This window comes from Oncorhynchus mykiss, chromosome 6 (assembly GCF_013265735.2).
Source record: "Oncorhynchus mykiss isolate Arlee chromosome 6, USDA_OmykA_1.1, whole genome shotgun sequence".
Classification (NCBI taxonomy): Eukaryota; Metazoa; Chordata; class Actinopteri; order Salmoniformes; family Salmonidae; genus Oncorhynchus; species Oncorhynchus mykiss.
In genome coordinates, this window is record NC_048570.1 from 38,956,321 (window position 1) to 38,978,508 (window position 22,188).

The 22,188-nt window shown below is 42.4% G+C and overlaps 1 protein-coding gene across 8 annotated transcripts in view; it reads right to left on the minus strand.

The window, feature by feature from the left end:
- nsmfb (NMDA receptor synaptonuclear signaling and neuronal migration factor b) overlaps nucleotides 1–11,220 on the minus strand; it is a 40,642-nt gene extending 29,422 nt beyond the window's left edge. For 3 of the 8 annotated variants that reach the window (XM_021606425.2, XM_021606424.2, XM_021606420.2), the window contains exons 1-3: nucleotides 10,730–11,220; nucleotides 1,504–1,565; nucleotides 164–988 (exon numbers count right to left, since the gene is read on the minus strand). In XM_021606425.2, the coding sequence (XP_021462100.2) occupies nucleotides 164–988; nucleotides 1,504–1,565; nucleotides 10,730–10,800 (958 nt within the window). In that variant the 5' untranslated portion in view covers nucleotides 10,801–11,220. The remainder of the gene's footprint in view (nucleotides 1–163; nucleotides 989–1,503; nucleotides 1,566–10,729) is intronic. The other 5 variants (XM_021606428.2, XM_021606426.2, XM_021606421.2 and 2 more) reach the window with 2 other exon arrangements.
- Nucleotides 11,221–22,188: the final 10,968 nt, after the last annotated feature.

Below are 22,188 nucleotides of genomic sequence, written 5' to 3' on the forward strand. Positions count from 1 at the left end.
AACTGACATGGCGGTTTCACCGATACAGATTCCAAACGCTTTGCGTTTGAGAAAAACATTCTGTTCCAAATTAATCTTATCATAGTGGACAAGGGATGGCGATAAAGAGATATATAGACACCTAAGGCCCCACTCCCCTCCATTCTTCCCTCCACCTCCTCACCTCTCTCCTCAGCAGAGCCTTGTCTGTCTCTGTCTCGGTCCTCGCTGTACATCCTCTCCAGCTTCTTCCTTTGTTTGCCTCCGTCTTGCGGGGACGTCTCCAGATCCAGGGAGCGCTGGCTCTGACATGGGGCCCTGATGCAGGTCACAGACTCTGGGGTGCAGTCCTCCCGCGAGCCCCCCCTCCGCACCCCCCAGTCCCGGATGTTATGGGCGCTCCCCGAGCTCTGCAGGGGCTGGGACTGGGACCTGTGGTTCTGTGGGCCATGGTTATGGTTGCCACGGTGATGGTTGCCACCACCACCGCCGCCGTGTTGGTATTTGCTGCCTGGTGGTTGTGGATTGGAGTACGAGGGCTGGTTGGAGGAGGGAGGAGGGGACAGGGGCTGCTTCAGCACCTCCAGCTCCAGGCTCTCCTCGCTGCCTTGGCCCCCTAGCATGCCTCCCTCCCTGGTGATGGTGTAGACCCGCTGGGCAGCTGGCTTCAGGCCCGTCAGACTTCCCTCAGTGGACCTGGGAGGAGGCTGCTGCTCAAAGGAGAAGCTGCGCTCCGCTGAGAGCCCTGCTGAGAGCCCTGCTGAGAGCTCCGCTGAGAGCCCTGCTGAGAGCCTGTGCTTGGACGGTCCTGTGGACTGCAAACTATCTGGCTGCAGGGTGCTGGGCTGGGGATGGAGATGGAGACAGCTGGACTGGGGATGCAGGGTGCTGGGCTGTGACTGGAGACTGTGGGCCTGGGGCTGATTCTGAGGGTGCAGGTTGTTGTGGAGACGACTGAGGTCAGGGGAGTCTGTGTCTTGGCCGATAAAGGTATCAGACAGCAGGTGATCTGGAGAGAGAGAGAGAGAGAGAGAGTGGGAGAGAGAGGAGGGGGGGGGGGGGGGGGGGAGAGAGAGAGAGAGAGAGAGAGGGCGAAGAGATGAGCTGTTTGTCTTTTGATCTCAAGGCCTTGGCAACATTTGAACAAACATCAGGGAGCCAAGAAAGCTTTTGGGAGATGAGAGGGGGAATGAGATGTGAAGAGATGGATGACGGAGAAGGGGAATTGGGAGGGACTTTAAGAGGATAAGTTGAAGGATAGAAGGGGTTTGGCAGACTTGCCTGGTCCTGGGCCTTGGGAAGATATACCCTCTCACAGTAAAATATGCCAATAATGTTGTTCAAATTTTCAGAGCATTCTCTGCTTCTAACTGCTATACAGTGAGATGAGAGGAAGGCCGAGTGATGTGGAAGGTTACACGAAATATGAAGCCATGTGATGAGGAAAGTCCTTGGAAATGTACTAGATGAGGTTGAGATGTAGGCTACCAGATGAGGCTGGGCACAGGTGAAGACGTTGCCTACCTGAGCCGGCACGGTTCTCAGGGTGTGTGTGAGACAGATAATCTCCAAAAGCTCTGGCTGCTCTGCAAAAAGAAGCACAACACAACACTGATTAGCACTGGACCACTGGCAGCCTGCCTGCCTGCCTGCCTCTCACCGTGAGCCTTCCTGCTGACTCCAACTGAGAGTGATTCACTATTCCAAGGCGTCTCCTACTCAGTAGCTAGCTACGTCCCAAATAGCTTCAGATTCCCTATAGTGTACTACTTTTGACCAGAGCCCATAGGGTTCTGGTTAAAAGTAGTGCACTTTATAGGAAATAGGGTTCCATTTGCGACGCAAACAATGTTTTATGATTGTCTTGCGCAATCATTGATTAGACCTGAACATTTGTCTCATTGACATGGCTTTACTCTGATTTCCCTATGGAACTGTCTTCTCAAGTCGAAACTACTCGAGAAAGTCACTTCACGCTGCTAGTCTATCTATACATCGCAAAGATGTTCATGGTACATGTTCTACACAGTGGCCATTATTCTCTCCTTACAGAAGGTGAAATCCAATATGCAGTGTGTTCCAGACAGGTTTGATATGATTCCTCATGCTTGCACACACATATACACAAATACACACACACAGACAAGCACAGACACACACACATGCATGCACACACGTAGTCGCGTGGGGAGCACTGGGCATGGAGCGTTAGAAGAGGGACGTGGGAGGCTGAGTATGTACATGAATTCAATCGTTACCTTCGTAAAACTTAAAAGTACTCCTTTCACATGTCACAAATTCAATCTCCCCTACGGTTTCTTAGCATGGGCCTGGGGATAGATTTGCAATACGAAACAAAAGCTGCGTGCAATTCTCTTCTCCAGGTTTAATAATTCCTAATACGATCTCCCATGTACTGTACCACACACAGTAGCAGGGTCATTTCATTCGGTTTTAGACTGTGGTGACAAATGTGTCTTCCATATGGCACCCTACAGTATTTCCTAACAGCGCACTACTTTTCATCACGGGCCACGGGGCTTTGGTCAGAGGTAGTGGACCTATATAGGGAATAGGGTGCCATTTGGGACACAAACAGAGGCGTAGGCTTCCCTTCCAACTGGCCAACTTGGAATGTGAACAGTGCTTCAGATATGGTCATGTGAAGGCTGTAAACTGTGCAGACATTTTATTCCAGCTCAGTGCTAAAATACCAGATTGAACTAACAATCAAGACCATTGTTGAATCAGGTTTTAAGTGCTGGGCAGGAACAAAAGCCTGCACAATCTGCGGCTCCATGACCAACCCTCTGACAGAGGATTTCATACGGAACATCTTTATGAATACTTAAAACCTAATAGGGTGGGTTATGAAATATTACCATACATTTCATTTTCATTCGTCAACATCATTAAAAAAATTCCCTTTTCCTTAAAATGTGGAGTGAGTGTGGAAATGTTTTATATAGTGGCTAGAGCTATTGTTCTTGCTCTCTTAATAGGCAGCAGAAAAAAAAACATGGTCAGCTGTACTAAGTGGTTTAATACTGGTAATTAGATAAACTTTCGAACGCAAACACATTTCTACAAACACATTTCTAAGCACGCCCACATAGCTATGCAGACTGCACATAATATTTGCTAGAGACACAGAGGATATAGGCTAACACAAGTAGAGCATGTGCGTACATATTTACACACATATGACACGCATACATGCGCGCGCACACACACACACACCTACATAGATACACAGGGCTTTAATCCTCCCCCAGTCAGTGGTGCTGGCTGGCGTTGTGCAGTCTGTACACATCTCCGGGGGATGCTGCTATGAAATGGGATTGCTTTGTTGTTGTAGCCATGGCCCTCTCCCTGCTACAACACACACACTCAAACTAATTAAATATGAGGCAGCACGTGTAGCAGCTCTCCCCCTGAAAATGCAGGTTGGCATTTATTGGGATGACTCATGTACTGGAGGCAGCTCTGTAGTCACTAGCTGGCACAGGTACAAAGTCATAAAATCCAATTTTAAACCAAACCCTAACCTTACCCCCACTGCTAATGTTATACCTAACCCTAACCACACTGCTAACCTTATGCCTAACCCTTACCACACTGCTAACCTTATGATTAACCCTAACCTTAACCACAACCTTAACCACACTGCTAACCTTATGCCTAACCCTAACCTTAACCACACTGCTAACCTTATGCCTAAACCTAACCTTAAAAGCTCATTTGTGTTTTCATAAATGTTTCCAATATATAGGCTAGCTAATTTTTACTCTGCAGCTGGCACATCTAGTGGAAATCGCTTCATCCCAAAAAACAACAACCTGCCCTGAAAAGTCCCAGCAACTGGTAGAGAGAGGGAGAGGAGAGAATGCTATCATCCCTTATCTCTCTGGCTCCACTCCTTCCTATACACATTCTAAAGGGATGTGTGTAAAAAGGTAATGGGGATGACAAAACACATTCACAACAACCACTTCCAGAGGACAAACTGGCATGGAGCCAATCTCTTTGTGGCACTACAAAGGTCCAATACAACACCAACTGATATCTCCCTGTTCCTAGCTCACCTCGGATTGCAATCATGCATATTGAAGTAAGAAAGTGGAGAAGATTATTTAAGAAAAGTGATGTAAACCCAAATGGCATGTTCTGTGAAAGCAAAGCAAATGCCTTTGCTTTTGTCTGTGGTGCTGTGATGTATAGGGAAGTAAACACACTCATGTATAGGCCCTAGTTATAAGCCCAGAGCTGTTCCTCATCAGGTAATCAGGAAGGAATCCTGGCCCTTAGACATGAAGAAAGAACATTTCAGCTCAATGAGGTAGTGCCTGAAGTGACAGTCTGAAGCCACTTTTCCTATCTGTGTCAAAAAGCCAGCTTTCGGTGTTCTGGCCCTGGGTGTCTTAGTGAAATCATCAGTGTAGCCCAGTTACTGGGTGTCTCATTGACACCAAACCGGGCTCTTTCATAATGTGTTAGAGTCATTTGGGAAAGAGGGGCACAGAGTGTTCCTGCTCAGCCACTGAATCTCATCACAGATCTCCTAACTGAGAGGATGACCTCTTTATGAGACACCCTATATATCTCCCTCTTCCCATCTTTCTCACCTTCCCTCTCTCCCTCCATCCCCCCTCTCTCTCGCCTTTCCCTCTGTCTTCCTCTCTCCCTCTCTTTCCCTCTGCTGCTATTGGACCAGGTCTCTCTTGGAAAAGAGATGTTATCTCAATGAGAAAAAAAACGGTGTAAATAAAGGTAAAATAAAAAAAATAAAAAAATATCCCTCAGTCCCTCTCTCTCTCTCGCCTTCTCTTCTCGACTGTGTTCTCTCTCCAATACAAATACATCCAATTGAGTGAAATGACAAGATGACACAACAAATATTGAGTTGCCCACTTAGCGTCTTAGTTTCTTGTCCTCAATTGCTCTCTCTCTCCCTCCCTCCCTCTCTCTCTCTCTCTCTCTCTCTCTCTCTCTCTTTCTCTCTGGGAGTCAAATGGAAATCTCTAATTTGGCATGCCTTCAAAGTACCTGCTGGCCGCTTTCTCCATTTCACTCTCTACACTGAGGTTCTTAGGTGATTAAATTGATGTTTATCAGAGTCCGTAAGAATGATTGCTTTGTAATTGGATTAAACAACAACAACAACAACACCAGATGTAGGAAATCACTGGGTAGTTAACGCCAAGTAAGCTTAATCAGTATTTTGACCACACGCAGACAGTCTCAGCCTACGGCACCGTGTTCCCTACATAGTGCACTAAGTTTGACCAGGGCCTCTATTGGGGACAGGGTGCCATTTGGAACGCAACCTCAGCCCTACTTTGCATAACATGATGAGTTATGCTGAGCGCGAGCGCCGCAGCCGGCCCGGTGTGCAGCGTTAGTTTCTGACCCGCTGTGTCCTGCGTTCCATTCGGCTGTTCCGTCTGCCGTTGGCACAACAGTAACATGGGCGTAATTACTCAGATCAATGAGGGACAGGCAGCCTCCACTGTACAGGATCACTGTCTCCCTGTGTCATTCCAGTCCAGGCTTCCTCTACAGGCTGTAATCAGAGTAATTACAGCAGCTAGATACCACAGATACATCCCCTCTGCACTGTAATCCCTGCCATACAGAGAGAGAGAGGGGGGGGGGGGTGATAGGGAGGGAGAGAGAGAGATCACCCACTCTATTTTCATCTGGGAGCCCTAGTCTAAAGTATTTGTCCTCTCTGGATATTGCTCTGTGTCCCTCTGACTGCCTGAGAGCACAGAGAGAAAATTGAACACAGGTTGGGTGAAAAGGCCGGTGGCTTAATTAAGATACATTAGTACTGAGATGGCCTGAGATTCAGACAATAAACACTAGGTGTCAGGCAGACAATTACCTCTCTGTCAGAAGTGGCTGTAGGTTCAGCACTAGGGCAGCGTGTGACTGTGTAATACAAAGATTGCGTCCGAACTGGCACCCTAGTCCCTACATAGTGTGCTACTTTTGACTAAAGGGCTCTGGTCAAAAGTAGTTGACTATGTAGGGAATAAGGTGCCAGTTTGGACGCACCCACCCCAACGCCAATGTACAATATCCTAATGGAATACACCAAGAGGCTGCTGAACCAGCTATTCCTCACATCAATGCCATGGCACCAGATGCGTTTCAGGCCTGTAATGTGGATGTAGAATAATTAGGAGAGAAGCCAAGATGCGCAGTAGTAACCAGAAAGGGCTAATCGTGAGTGTAATGGAGCTAACCTCCACTGTGCTCTCTCTGCTGTGTTCAGCCATACAGTCACTGGTCAGCACTGCTCTGCAAGTGGCCACACAATACATTCTGCCTGGTATGATGAGTAGAGCCATGAAATTACACTGTACAACAGAGGAAACAGTTTCGTCAGAACTTCTGGAGTTCTATTGACTTGCATGGCCAGAGAAAGCTAACTTCAAGCCGCCTGCAATCATTGTCCTCCTAACTCTACTAAAATACCCAGTGTAGCCAAGTATACACTTATTCTAATGTTACCAGGCCAAATATATAAATATTTTGCTCCAGTGCATTTTCAGGTACACATATTAGTCCATTTACCTTGAGGGCATAAATATACCTCTTGGCTGAAACCCCTCTCTGTCCTGTGTCCAGCAACCATCCAGTCCAGCATTACAAGATGAATAAGAGAACATACCAGAATAAAGAAGTCGACGGTATCCTGTCTGTGTCCTCACCTTGTTACCCAATTTACCTTAATTCTAGCAGTAAACAAGATATGTCCTGGGTAACACGGGGTAATTGTCAGAACAAGTGTGTCCATGTTAGCTACATGGAAAAAGTGACCTTCAATGTTTAGTCGCTGCTGCTGGAGACTAATCAGCCAGTGATTGTGATTCTGAGGCAGAAGTGATGTAAAACCACACCACCATGACATCGATTGATTTTATAGTCTATCTACAGGTTGGTAAAAATAAAAAAAAATCCATAACTCATGGAAATTATACCATCATAGTGTTTAAAGTGAACACTAAAGTTAAGGGTGATTGCTTTCTGAAGAGTCTGGAACACGTCTCGAAATCTGTCGTAGACAAAGTGGATAACAAAGCTCTTGAGCTTCAGTCCAATAATATGTGTCTTTGATAATGTTGATCAGTTTGATTGACGGTGTGTGTTAGAGAGACAGAAAGACTAAGATGAGAAACAGAGAAGGAGATGAGAATGAGAGAGTGTGTGAGACAGAAAGAGATTGTGTGTGCGAGTATGTGAGAGAGAGAGAGAGATCGAGAGAGATAGAGAGAGAGGTAGAAAGAGAGAGTGGTAGAGAGAGAGGTCGCGAGAGAGAGGTAGAAAGAAAGAGGTAGAGAGAGAGGAAGAAAGAAAGAGGTAGAGAGAGAGGTAGAGTGAGAGAGAGGTAGAAAGAGAGAGGGGGGATAGATAGAGTGAGTGAGTGAGTGTGTGTGTGTGTATGACAGAGCATAACAGAAAGAGATCAAAAGTGTGTGTGTGTATGTGGTTGAGGCTGTGTAAGTGGATGTAAAGGTCAGTATGTTTCATTCTGTGATGTGTGTGTGAGAGAGAGAGAGAAAGAGAGAGAGAGAGATAAAGAAGGAGAGCATGTAAAATACATTTTCTGGTACACCATAGATGCCAGAGCCTGCTAGTTGGAAAGCTTAAAAATTATGGAAACTTTTTACAAATGTGTTGTTGCCTACATGCTTCATGCCATTTGGAAATCAAGGGTTTAGGATTCAATTTTGTGTGCAGTTGATTGGTAGCATTTCACATGCCTTTTCATATCAGATCACACACTCACACATTTGGGGCTCTTCAGTTTGTTACCATAGGTGAACCCTTTTTGGTGCTAGCTAGAAGCATTTGCTTCTACCTAGCACCCTAGAACCCTTTATGTAGGGTTCTTCATAGAACCCCCTGTATATGGTTGTACCTAGAACCCTTTATGAAGGGTTCGGCCTAGAACCCTTATGATATGAAGGGTTCTACCAATAACAATTTTATCATCTAAAGGTTCTTCCTAGAACCCTCTATGAAGGGTTCTACAGAGAACCATTTTATATTTGGAGGGTTCTTCCTAGAACACTCTATGAATGGTTCCACCAGCCTTATTAGCCTTTAATTTAAAATTATTTCTGACAATACATTACATATATCATAATGCCTTTCTTCGAGGGCCAAGTTATACCCATAATACAGTGGTGTTAGGAAACTCCTGGTTTAGTGGCCACATCAGGCCTGCAAATCACATTATGCTGGCTTGCAAAGGGATGTGAAACTACTATTGGAATCCAGACAGAGATAGGATATCCAATAAGTGGAATTTTTATTCACCGGCAACCTGCATTCAGAATGGCTGCCAGGGTAGAGAAGACTGAATATTGAGACTCACTCTATCATCTATAATACTAACAAATTGGATTTGTTTAAAAAAAATATATGCTATTTATCTTTGTGTAGCATAAAATTTATAAATCAATGTACATGCAAAAACACAGATATTAAAAACAATTCTGAAGATCACCCTGCAGTAGAGCATGCTGGGAAATATGATAAATGCTTCTATGTAGAAACCTTCTTGCCTTCCAAACAATCCTTCTTGCCTGCCAAAAGAATCATCAAATAACCCTATCTTCTAAAAACGGTTCTTAGGATGTAAAATGTTCTAGGTTCTAGAACCCTTTGCCTTACAAAGAACCATTGTCTTCCAAAATGGGTTCTTCAGATCAAAATGGTTATTGGTAGAAGCCTATCCCTGTGCAAATAACCATTTTGTAAACCCTTTTTTCTAGGAGTGTAAATAACTTATCAAAGCTAGATAGTACAAAGGGTACTGCTTGAGTTACAACACAATAGCCTACAGTAGATAAATGGGTGATTTTGCAATTATGGGCATATGTAACATGTTTTTTTTTTAAATGCATTAACAGAAATAATGTTCTCATTTTGTCAGGAACCATAAACTGGTAATGCCTGTGGCCATTTTATTTGACAATACATGGACTTCACTCCATTTTTCTCTGTTTCCCTCTACACATGTCATTACCGTTGCATTACAAAACATTCAGTTTTAGTTTAAAACTGATTGAAAAACATAATGGCTTTTTGGATTATTTGGTTCATCTGACTATAGGATTTTGGTACCACCACATTTATAAATAACTATTTTAATACCTTAATCCATAAATATGGGCCTTTGCTGGCTGTGCTTGTATACCTGCACGGAGGCTAGCATCAACAACGTAATTTCTTGTTCAAATTATAATATCATTTTTATATTAGTTATATTGGGAACATATTTCTACTTGATGTAGACAGATGTGTGATAGTTAATGTTTACATGTATTCTTTCTTAGGAAATATGTGTACATTGAGTTGGTAATGACTGTGTGGCAGTAATACATTGCATTAGTTGTGTACAGTAAGCGAGTGGAAATCGATATCTAAAATATCATCGATTGCTACAAAGACAGTCAAATATAATTTACTAAGCACTATTGAGCATTTTATACTAAAGGTATACAAACAGTCGCTACTTTGTAATGGTAATAATCTGTTAATTGTCATTACCGACACATTTTGTGGCGGTAGTGACAGAGTTGGTAATGACAATTTGCAACATTTATGGATTTACCTGCCAGACCATGAGGTTTAGTTGGTTAATATGATCAGCTATAAATTCCAACCACAACAAAATGAAATGTTTTCTTTAAAATAGAGGATAATCTAGATGAGTTAGAGCCTTTGCTGTAAAGACTATTCTCAGATCTTGACATATTCGAAGTTGCTTTTCTTGAAGATGGAGACATAATATAATACACTCTACATGGCATATCCTTGTTCTCCACGGTCAGTTCCCAGTTCATGTGTGACTTATGATAAAAGCACTATAATGTATCGTTTTGTTCAGAGTAATGGTAATGACATAAAATTGTGGGACAACTGTATTTTGTAGAAAAAAATATATATATTTAGGACTTATGACCCATAACAAATCTATATAGCTTTCATTTATTTGACTCCTTTTCTAACCAGGTGCATTAAATATTTACAAATCATTTTCATGTTGAAATACATAGCAGAAGATCTAAAGTCAGGGTGTGGGACAATTGCCTTCTCAATGCGAAACAGTGGAATACAGGAATAAAATACTTTTGAAAATGACTCAAAAAACATATTTGAAAAATTAACAAAACGTTTAAGCTTATTTTAGTGTCGACTTTTATGTGTAAAAGAAAACACTTTTTTTCTTAACATAGTTGCAAAATCGCCCGAAGAAGGAGTATTGCCGACAAAATAAATGTATCGGTGGTTTTACTAACTCTTATTGCTCAAAGCATATTTGTTACAAATTCCCATGGCTGTTCAATGACTTGAAAAAAAATACATTATCATTGTGGCTAGCCCAATAAAATAAAATACATTCGAGGAATATAACTTATGGGCTGATATGATAGCAGATTTATCCATGAAATTAAATAAATAATTGCAAATACTTTTGCAAAGCAGATATTTGATCACACAACCACACAACAGTAAACAGTGAAACACATTTGATAGGCTATCATTGACATATCATTGTTTATAAAGGTTTTAGTTCGTTTGGAATTACTGCTTGAACAATAAAGCAGAGTCGCTATTCACCAACACCGCTATTCCAACAGTTATCAGCGCCGCAACATGCACCTGGTTACACCCTGCATCTGATCACTATACCTGCCAGCTACGGAGGAGCCCCCGGCCAGGCACTCACCTAACTTTTGCGGTCACAGAAGATATTGCATCGTTCCTTAAAGTCTTCCTTTTGGACACTGCAGTTCCCATGCTGAAGTGGAAACGACACGAGCAAAAAGCCAGATCATTACACTGATGGGCGATCAAATATGAAGGAAATAAAAGCTCGTTGAAAACACGGAGGTAAAGCGGAACCACGGTAAATGGGAAAACTCCCCCTTTACCCTGAGTTATAAAAAAAATTAACCAGTTTCATAGCCTACTCAATTACGTTCAATCTAGAAAATATCTTGGTAACTATGGAAAGCTTGTAGTGTGTGACTGTGAGCGCAGGAACAGCGCTGGTGATTCAGAGAGCAGAAAACGTGCCCGGCTCGTAGCGCGCGGTTGCTTGCGTGCCCCTCGTGTTGTACTCCTTTATTATACACCCACTAGTGGTGAAAAGGTTTCCACTAGTTAATACAACGACAAAGTCGAAATTGGCTATATCGTAAAAATTCCCCCCAAAATGTTTAGCTTTTTCCTCTTAATTTAAGATTTGTGTTAAGGGTAATGTTAGCAGTGTGGTTAGGGTTAACGTTAGGTTTAAAATCAGATTTTAAGAAGATAAATTGTAGAAATGGGCGGGGTTTATGACGTTGTGGTTGTGGTAACTAGTGACGACCACGCTTCAGTTGAATCAGTTAGTTCCTTAACATAGAGTATTTTGAGGACTGCCTTGTAAGAAGCAATATTTGTTGCACCCGTGAGGGAGAATGCCATACCAATTGAACTCCTATGCTGTTATAGTGTCCCATCAATTTAACATGTATAGGGGACAGATTGGAGTGGCAGCAAGTCTTGAACCTTAAATGGTTGAGCATTTTTCCATGTCCTTTTGGTCTGTTTTGCCCTGTAGTCGCTGCTAGTTTGGTTGCCTTTGTTAGGCCATTAGAAGTGCAAGTGATATAAAACAGCACATTTTCATTAATATGCTGTAATGTGTAAACATTTACCTAGAAGCCAACCTGCTTGCACCAATCCATTGTAATTACAGCATACCACTCTGAAATACAAACCCTGCAATGAATTTCATTCATCTATTCATTCCGGTTACAGTAGTATTTACTTTTTTATAGTATAATACAGTCAATTTTCTGATATTGTACTGTGTGTCATTACACAATACTTGCTTTGATACCATATTTACATTACAGTAGGTGTACTGTAATATGAAATACATATTTTTACTTGCCTCTGAGCTGCCTGTAAGCTACTGTCAAATTCACGATAACCTCTTTACAGTGCACCATTAAACTGTGGGTAGGCTACTAGCAAAATTATTATTTGTAAAGATGAAGTAAGTCAGCCCTTGTCTCAAAGCAAAGCCTGAATCACCCATCTTGGTTACCTTGTCATCGTCATCAACACAGTATATGCAGAAGTGACATCATTGACCAAGCATACCATCCATCTGACCAAATTCTTCTTCTTTCGCTACACTCGCATTAACATCTGCTAACCATGTGTATGTGACAAATAAAAATGGATTTGATTTTGACAGATGTGGTTTAGTGCTGTGGACAACCCCCCAAGCGCCAACAGCTATTTCAGCACCATTGACAACTCCTACTCCTCTCGCCACAACAACTGCTTTTTCAGCACCACGGACAGTGTCTATGAGAGAAATGCAGACTGTGACAACTGCAGTGCAATCCATTTACAATATTTCACCCCAAACAATACAAAATAGAGATTCTCAAGCATAATAATCCAGAACTTTTGTCATTGTCTGCATCCGAAATGGCATCTTAGGGGTCTTGGTCTAAAGTAGTCCACTATAAAGGGGCCCTGGTCAGTGTAGGGAATATAGGGTATAGGGTGCATTTGGCACGCACCCCAGAACCTTTGTTAGGAAGGATGTTCAGATTATTCGACAGCATTAGCAGCAGGAGTACAGCTGACGGACTCAGACAGGACCTGAATGACTGCTATAGGGAATCTTTCACACTCTTTTGACACTTTCTATCCCAAATGGCACCATATTCCCTATATAGTGCACTACTTTTGAACTAGGGCACTATATAGGGAATAGGGTGCCATTTGGTGCACAGCCCTTATTCTAACACAGCTGATGCACAAGGACGTCATCGTAGGTAGGCCATAGAGGTGGTGGGTGAAAAGAGTTGGAGAGAAAGAGATAGGAGGACCTGGATGAAGGGTTATAATTGGTTTGCTATGGACAAATATGAAGACATTTTTGGAGAAAAAGATAAGAGTGTTCTTCAATGTGCCTTCGGTGTATTCTATGAGACAATGGGATTGGTACATTGCTTTGGTACATTGCTTTTCATACACATACAGTATACAGCATTGTAAGCATGGAGCAGACTATTCTCCACCACCATCTGAGCAACATAAAAATTATATATGTGTGTGATTCCCAAATGGCACCCTGTTCCCTATATGGTGTACTGCTTCTGACCAGGGCCCACAGTAGTGCACTAGGGGATAGGGTGACATTTGGGAGGCAGTCTTTATCTTTGGATCTACAGGACTGAATGGCTGCCACAGATTACATCAGAGACTTCCCACATGCTTCATTATCTCAGACAGAGACCAATGGATGTGGGGATGGGTAGAGAAGCAGGGAACGTGTGGTTCAGGTACACACTCTGAAGGAAGTTGACGCTGAAACGTCTGTGTGATTTTTTTTTCACATGCCTGCTGAAGTTTTTCCAATGTTTTTTGACAGTTCCATGTGGAGATGCTAGAGCACTAGTGGGTTCTCATCAGACTTGCAGCCAAAATATGAATAATTAAGACAATGGCCTGTGGGTGTGTCTGTGAGTGCAATGGGCAGATAATGGGAAAGTTTCCGACCCCAAAATTAGCCAGGGATGGAATTGGCTTTGGGGGAGAGGTTTAGGTCTTTTTTTTGTTTTGTTTTTAGGGCTTTATAAATTATCAAAATGGTTGCTAGACCATCAGAGAGAAGAGTACCCCTTTATTGCTTTAGTGAAAGGTGCCTTGGTTTGTTTGCCCAGACCTACAGGCAGTGACATCACCAGACCCGGGCTTTCAGGGCTTTAGCCCCGAATGATTTTAGCTCAGCCTCGAGTCTTTTGCGCTGATGGGATGGTGTAAAACAAACTAGGCTACACTGCATTACACACTACAATGAAGACTCCAATCCTGAGCCCCGGCCTGCCCTATGTACAGTGGCACTTTAGGAGCCTGTTTGCATGTGACTATTCCTCTTTTGTTTGTTGATATTAATAATATTAATAATTAATTAATTAATAATAATTATAAAAAAAGTTGTTTTCCAAAATCATGTTTTATTCCTCCAATGAAATTATATTTCAGCGCACGCAGGCGACTGTTCCTTTTCTGAGGGAGAGAGCACAAAGTTGAGAAGGAGAACCGGAGGTTAACTTTGTTAGATTGCTACTACTATGGTTAATTTAGATTAAAAAACAATGTGTTTTGTTAGCCCATTTGTTAGCCGATTAACATGTTGACTCAAAAGCTGCACTGCCATATAACGTTAAGCTAGCTAGCTAACTAGGGACTACCCAGAAAATGTTATGAACACTGAATCCATCTGCTGGAGCTCTGTTCACCACCTGAAAAGCATCACTAACTAATCAATTACTGTCTAATCAATTACTGTCCAAATATGAGAGTTGAATCAGGCTTAAGATTGAGTGAACTGCTATTATTTTAAGGAACAGAAATGGTCCCAGATGTTTACTTTAGCTCAAATCAGGTAAACTTATTATTTGTTGTTCATATTGCTTCTGTGTGTGTGTGTGTGTGTGTGTGTGTGTGTGTGTGTGTGTGTGTGTGTGTGTGTGTGTGTGTGTGTGTGTGTGTGTGTGTGTGTGTGTGTGTGTGTGTGTGTGTGTGTGTGTGTGTGTGTGTGTGTGTGTGTTTACTCCATATTGCTACGGCACTGATATTATTCTGTCTCTGTAATAATATAGGGGATAGTGTAAAGCAGAACTTCATATCGCAAGGAAGAGAGGGGAGTGAGAGAGTGGAGCAGACAGGACAGAGAGAGGAGAACACATAAGAACCATAGGGAGAGAGAGGGGAGGCCCACACAAGACAGACAGAGGAGCGTTCAGGAGAACAGAAGAAGAGAACGCAGACGAGAGAGAACACAAGACGGCAAGGACCAAAGCAGCAAGGGCCAGATGATTTGGGTGGTAAGCAAACAGGTCCAAGTCAAGTTCAACTTGCCCACTATCCGCAGCAGCAATTTGGATTGCAGAAAAGAGCTTTCCAATAAAGCTGGTTCCAAATGTTTAATTGGCTGGAATATTCTGTTAGCCCAAATGCTGCGTTTTGCTTTGCATGTCGCCAATTTGGGAAAGGAAAGAGATTGTTTGATAACCACCAGATGCCAAAATTGGAAGAGCACTCTGGACACTTTCCATGAACATGAGGGCAAATGAGGGCAAATCCTCACACACAAAAAAAGTGCTTTCCATGGCAATACTACACTGCCTGTGCTACACATGGAAACATAGCAGAACAGTTACAAGTCGCAAATTTCAACGAAAAAAACAGAAAGAAGAGAATATCTTAGAAGACTAGTAGCAATAGCAATTCTCCTCTGTAGACAAACCATCCTATTCCGTGGTAATAACGAAGCTGAAACAAGTAGCAATCGAGGTCATTTCCTTGAGGTTGTGAAATTCTTCAAAGTATTCAACCCTTTTCTTCAGTCGTAAAATCCATCATCCCACAGGCCCTACCTCTCTCCAACTTCACAAAATTAAATGGTTGGGTACGGCTCACAACAAAATAACAGTAACAATTGTCAAGAAAATGAAGGAATCTAAAAATGCTTGCAGTAATGGCAGATGAAGCCAGGGTCAAACACATTGAACAGTGTTGACAGTCTGTGTTAGGTCTGTGACTCCAGAGGGTGTTGAAGCGTTTTTGTTGTTGTTGTTGTTGGCATTAACACACTAAGTGGTTTTGATGCAAAGGCAATAACAGATTCAATTGAGCTACTCTTAACATCAAATGATATTCAATACCTAAAATGTGTGGCAAAACCTTATGATGGTGCTTCGGTGACGAGTGGGGCAGTTGCTCCCGGATGTTTCTGTGAGAAACATTTTATGTCCACTGTTACGCTCATTAATTACATTTGATATTGTGCCACACCTGCAAAGCCATTTCCAGAAGCTAATGAATTCTTTGACATGTTTGAGGGAATGTACTCTTTCTTTAGTGGAAGTCTTGTTAACCATCAGAAATTCAAAAAAGTACAGAAGCAACTGGGTTTCTAACGGTTTTCTAACACCCGCTGGGCATGCCAGTTGTAGTCTGTCAATACAGTGTTGGAGAACCTTCCTGCTCTACTTCAGTGCCTGGCCACTGTTAATAGTGCCCTAGCTGTGGGCCAATTGGTAAAACTGTCAAAGTTCTCGACTGTCTATCTCCTTCTGATGTTCAAAAGCCTTCTGGCCACCACTGAGGGTCTCCACAAGTTCCTCTAAAGGGAAACAGTTGACTTAGCCTATGCAGTCGACTACAAGGAAGCTGTGTGCGATGCTTTGAAAAGCAAGCATAGAGATGAGACGGCCACAGAGTTGTACGAGAGAACAAAGTCCTTCTGTGAAATCAATGAAATCCCAGATCCAGCTCATGCAGGAGGGAAAAGCAAACAGAAACGTTTGGACGGTTTTGTTATTGTGTCTGCATGTGGGGGCACGTTCTGAGGTCAACCACAGTACTAGTGAACACAAACTATAATTCCCTTGCCTAACCAGAATATTTGCTGAGCTAGATCAGATTTTCAACTGTTGGAGCTGACCTGCTAAGAGGCATCCAAACCTGGACGGTTTTGTTATTGAGTCTGCAGTCCTAAACTTCTTGTCAGAAGAAGACCTGCAGGAAGTTGCAAACATGTATCATATTCCTCTTATTTGTTTTTGTGTCATTAAATAGGTATAAATATTGTGCTGTAACCAATAGACCGTGGAATCTGTGATTTATTACCACAAATACTTTAAAAAAATATATTATTCTCAAGCGTGTTTGGTGCACGAGCTCCAGGTCATCTATAAGTCTATGCTAGGTAAAGCTCCGCCTTATCTCAGTTCACTGGTCACGATAACAACACCCACACGTTCCAGCAGGTATATCTCACTGATAATCCCCAAAGCAAACACCTAATTTGGCCGCCTTTCCTTCCAGTTCTCTGCTGCCAGTGACTGGAATGAATTGCAAAAATTGCTGAAGTTGGAGACTTTTATTTCCCTCACCAACTTTAAACATCAACTATCTGAGCAGCTAACCGATCACTGCAGCTGTACATAGTCCATCTGTAAATAGCCCACCCAATCTACCTACCTCATCCCCATACTGTTTTTATTTTATCTACTTTCTGCTCTTTTGCACACCAGTATCTCTACTTGCACATCATCATCTGCTCATTTATCACTCCAGTGTTAATCTGCTAAATTCTAACTATTTGCTCCTATGGCCTATTTATTGCCTACCTCCTCATGCCTTTTGCACACACTGTATATAGACTTTCTTTTTTCTACTGTGTCATTGATTTGTTTATTGTGTTATTGGCTTGTTTATTGTTTACTCCAGTGTAACTCTGTGTTTTTGTCTGTGTCACACTGCTTTGCTTTATCTTGGCCAGGTCGCAGTTGCAAATGAGAACTTGTTCTCAACTAGCCTACCTGGTTAAATAAAGGTGAAATAAAAAATTTAAAAATAAAACGAGTTTGTACATATTATCTGCAAAAGCTGTGTCTGTGTCCTACTACTCTACAGTTAAAATACAAGCCTACTGCTGATGTGAGTTTATGCAGTTCCACAATAATCCAAAGGATAGCAGCCTCAAATCCCAGTCCTGCTATGTTGCACATAACCAGAACATTATTTCATGTAAAACATTCATTTGTGGTCTAGGCTTCCACCCTTTGAATTATTTTGGAACTGCACAGTGCGCACAGCATTACAAACTCACATTAGTAATGTGACCAACATCAACATGAGGCTTTTTCATTGCCAATCAAATGTTATACATGGTTTCTGAAAACATTGCAACTAAATAATTATAAAAAATGCTTTTTCCATCTAGTTATGCACTTGTAGTTTGTACTTGCTAATAGATGTATATAAATATTATCGTAACAGTAGCTACGCAATTACCTAACACCATATTCCATGGGCTTACTGAGCACAATTCACTGAATTAATATGAAGAAGTGTTGATTATTTGTTGTCAGGAGAGCACAGCACATGGAAGAAAGCAGTGTGATATGCAACATTACGTTTGGTTTCTGCTACATTTTCACTGCTAGCATGCGAGGCCAAGAGTGCAGGCCTCCTCATTGTGAACGTGCAGGTATCAGTAATTCCTTCCCACAGAATACAATACCGTACTATATTTTTGGAGCGCCAAAAACCCTTTTTTGACCACATGTGAGTGCATGATATTTTTGTTTCTTGTTCATTAATATATTGTGACACGCGCCTTGTGAGAGGTTATATTTGTTGCACCCGTTAGTGGGAATACTGTACCAATCTAACTGGTATGTGGTAGTTAGTAAGAATACTTTCCCAATTTAACTGGTATGTGGTAGTAGTGCCCCATCAATAAAATGGGCATTTTGACATGTTCTTTTGGTCTATTTTGGCCTGTAGTCGCTGCCAGTTTGGAAGCAGTTGTTAACCCCCCTAGAGTCGGTGGCCGTGCCCCCGCGGAAATCAAATCAGCATTAGAAAAAATGAATCTGTCTGTTTACGCTAGATATATCTGTTTTTTGCTTGGGCTGCATCTCAATCCACTGCACCCACCAATGGGGGCCTTCCGCATCAGCGGTGGAAGGTGGACAAGCTACAGCGGTGTTTGTCAGACCATGAGACATCCCAAAAATCTGTCTTCTCGCGAAAACGTCTGTAGCGTGCAAGCGTTTGTGGTGTGGTTTGTGGTGTCTCCGTTTTGCGCTACGACCCCTACGCTTACAAGGACTTGTCTGAAGTCGGTAACATCGATCTGTCAACTTCTGTCTGTAGAGTCCAAAACACTTTTGGCTACACACTAATATGGAAAGGTGAGACTCTCACAAACACCTACATACCCCACAAGCCTCACAAGACTCATCTGAAGGTAACACAGTACCAGTTTTTTTTTAAATATGGAAGTATACACTGAGTATACCAAACATTAAAGTGCCTGTTCAAAGGCACTTAAATCTTTTGTCTTGCCCATTCACCGTCTGAATGGCACACATACATAATCCATGTCTCAGTTGTCTCAAGACTTAAAAATCCTTTGTTAACCTGTCTCCCCTTCATCTACACTGATTGAAGTGGATTGAACAAGTGACATCATTAAGGGATCACATCTTTCACCGGGATTCACCTGGTCAGTGTATGTCATGGAAAGATCAGATGTTCTTAATGTTTTGTACGCTCAGTGTACAGTGAAAATAATAGTGATATCTTTCCCACAGAAAATATGTAAATCAGGCAAAAACTTGTCGGCGTAGACCATTTACAGTTTCCAATCTCTCCAAAAGAATGTGGTGATCAATGGTGTTGAAAGCGGCACTAAGGTGAAGGAGCACGAGGAAAGAAGCAGAGTCTTGGTCTGATGCCATTATAAGATACAGGGGGTAAAAATTGTGTCTCCATTGATCCGAAGTCCTGGCAGTTCTGGACAACTGAGTTTTGGAGAAATACGCATAGTCCGTAATTTGCTTTCTAATGATCATGATCTTTTCGTCGAAGAAGTACATTAATTCATCACTGCTGATGTGAAGGCCATCCTCACTTTGGGAATTTTACTTTTTAGTTAGCTTTGCTACAGTATCATAAATATATTTTAGATCGTTTTTATTTTCCTCAATCAGGTTGGAAAAGTAAGCTGATCGAGCAGCAATAAGAGCTTTTCAATATTGCACGGTACTCCTCTTTCCAAGCTAGTCAGAAGACTTCCAATTTGGTGGGGCGCCATTTCTGTTCCAAATCAAACTTTAGTCACATGCGCTGAATACAATCGGTGTATACCTTACAGTGAAATGCTTACTTACAAGCCCTTAACCAACAATGCAGTTTTAAGAAAAAAAAGAAAAAGTAAGAGATAGCAGTAAATAACAATCGTGGGGCTATATACAGGAGGTACCGGTACAGAGTCAATGTGTCAATGTGTGGGGGCACTGGTCTCGAGGTAATTGAGTTAATTATGTACATGCAGGTAGGGTTATTAAAGTGACTATGCATAGATAATAACAGAGTGTAGCAGCAGCATATGGGAGGGGGTGCAAATAGTCTGATTAGCCATTTGATTAGCTGTTCATATGGCTTGGGGGTAGAAGCTGTTTAGAAGCATCTTGGACCTAGACTGGGCACTCCGCTTGCTGTGCGGTAGCAGAGAGAACTGTCTATGACTAGGGTGGCTGGAGTCTTTTACAATTTTTAGGGCCTTTCTCTGACCCCGCCTGGTGTAGAGGTGGATGGCTGGATGGCAGGAAGCTTGGCCCCGGTGATGTACTGGGCCGTACGCACTACCCTCTGTAGTGCCTTGTGGTCGGAGGCAGAGCAGGTGCCATACCAGGCAGTGATGTAACTTGTCACGATGCTCTTGATGTTGCAGCTGTAAAACCTTTTGAGGATCTGAGGACCATTGCCAAATCTTTTCAGTCTCCTGAAGGGGAATAGTTTGTGTCGTGCCCTCTTCACGACTGTCTTAGTGTACTTGGACCATGTTAGTTTGTTGGTGATGTGGCCGCTAAGGAACTTGAAGCTCTCAACGTGCTCCACTACAGCACCGTTGATGAGAATGGGGGCATGCTCGGTCCTCCTTTTCCTGTAGTCCACAATCATCTCCTTAGTCTTGATCACATTGAGGGAGAGGATGTTGTCCTTGCACCACTCGGTCAGATCTCTGACCTCCTCCCTATAGGTTGTGTCATAGTTGTCTGTGATCAGGCCTACCACTGTTGTGTCATCAGTGAACTTAATGATGGCATTGGATTGGTGCCTGGCCGTGCAGTCATGAGCGAACAGGGAGTACAGGACGGGACTGAGCACGCACCTCTGAGGGGCCCCTGTGTTTAGGACCACCTGGGGGTGGCCTGTCAGGAAGCCTAGGATCCAGTTGCAGAGGGAGGTGTTTAGTGCCAGGGTCCTTAGCTTAGTGATGAGCTTTGAGGGCACTATGCTGTTGAACGCTGAGCTGTAGTCAATGAATAGCATTCTCACATAGGTGTTCCTTTTGTCCAGGTGGGAAAGGGCAGTGTGGAGTGCAGTAGATATTGCATCATCTGTGGATCTGTTGGGGTGGTATGCAAATTGGAGTGGGTCTAGGGTTTCTGGGATAATGGTGTTGATGTGAGCCATGACCAGCCTTTCTAAGCATTTCATGGCTACAGACGTGAGTGCTATGGGTCGGTAGTCATTTAGGCAGGCTACCTTAGTGTTCTTGGGCGCAGGGACTATGGTGGTCTGCTTGAAACATGTTGGTATCGTCTATGTTACAAATTTGCAGAATATACAATATTATATACGAATTTGAAAAACATATGATATGTTACGAATTCCAATTTGTTGTGGCTAACGTTAGCTAGGTAGCTAGGTGAAGATTAGATGCTCAATCCAATCCACATCGCAGTATTTACGCAGTAGCTCCTTCTCCAATGGTCAAATTAACTCACAGATTGGTCTTGGGTACTGTATAAAAACCTACAACTACTACCAGGGCGACCCATCTCACAGGTATGAATTCACTTTTCAGAATTAGAAGTGTGTGGGCATGGGATGAACATAGCCGCAGGATATGTGGATGAAGATTGTAAATAAAGGATTTGAAAGGGATATCTGTCCCATGTGGGATAAGAACTCATAACCATTGATGTATTAAACAACTGTTTTAGCAACTAGTTGATTTGACCACCATTTTCATCTATTTCTTTTTACAATGGATGTACAGTACCAGTCAAAAGTTTGGACACACCTACTCATTTAAGGGTTTTAATTTTTCTACATTGTAGAATAATAGTGAAGACACCAAAACTATGGAAAAGCACATATGGAATCATGTAGTAACCAAAAAAGTGTTAAAAAACAAATCAAAATATATCTTATATTTGAGATTCTTCAAAGTAGCCACCCTTTGCCCTGATGACAGCTGTCATGAATGGCCTGTGAGATTCAGGTTACAGTGGATCACAGTTCTACAGAGATATCTCTCCATCCCGCAGAGGGGGGACGGTATAGAGGGATTGATGGGGGCGGGGGGGTGTTATGACACTTCACGTCCATCGTAAATTCTAAGGCAACAGAATGGAAATGACAGCTGGAATATGAAAATGAATGTCGATTTTGTGATGTCATTAAAAGTTAAATAAGGACGTTATAATGGAAACATTATAACTTGAAGAGTTTCATAATGTGTGTATTTTTGTGACGGAAGAGGCTGATTTTAGTTGTCTAACAAGATCATAGTATATTGTG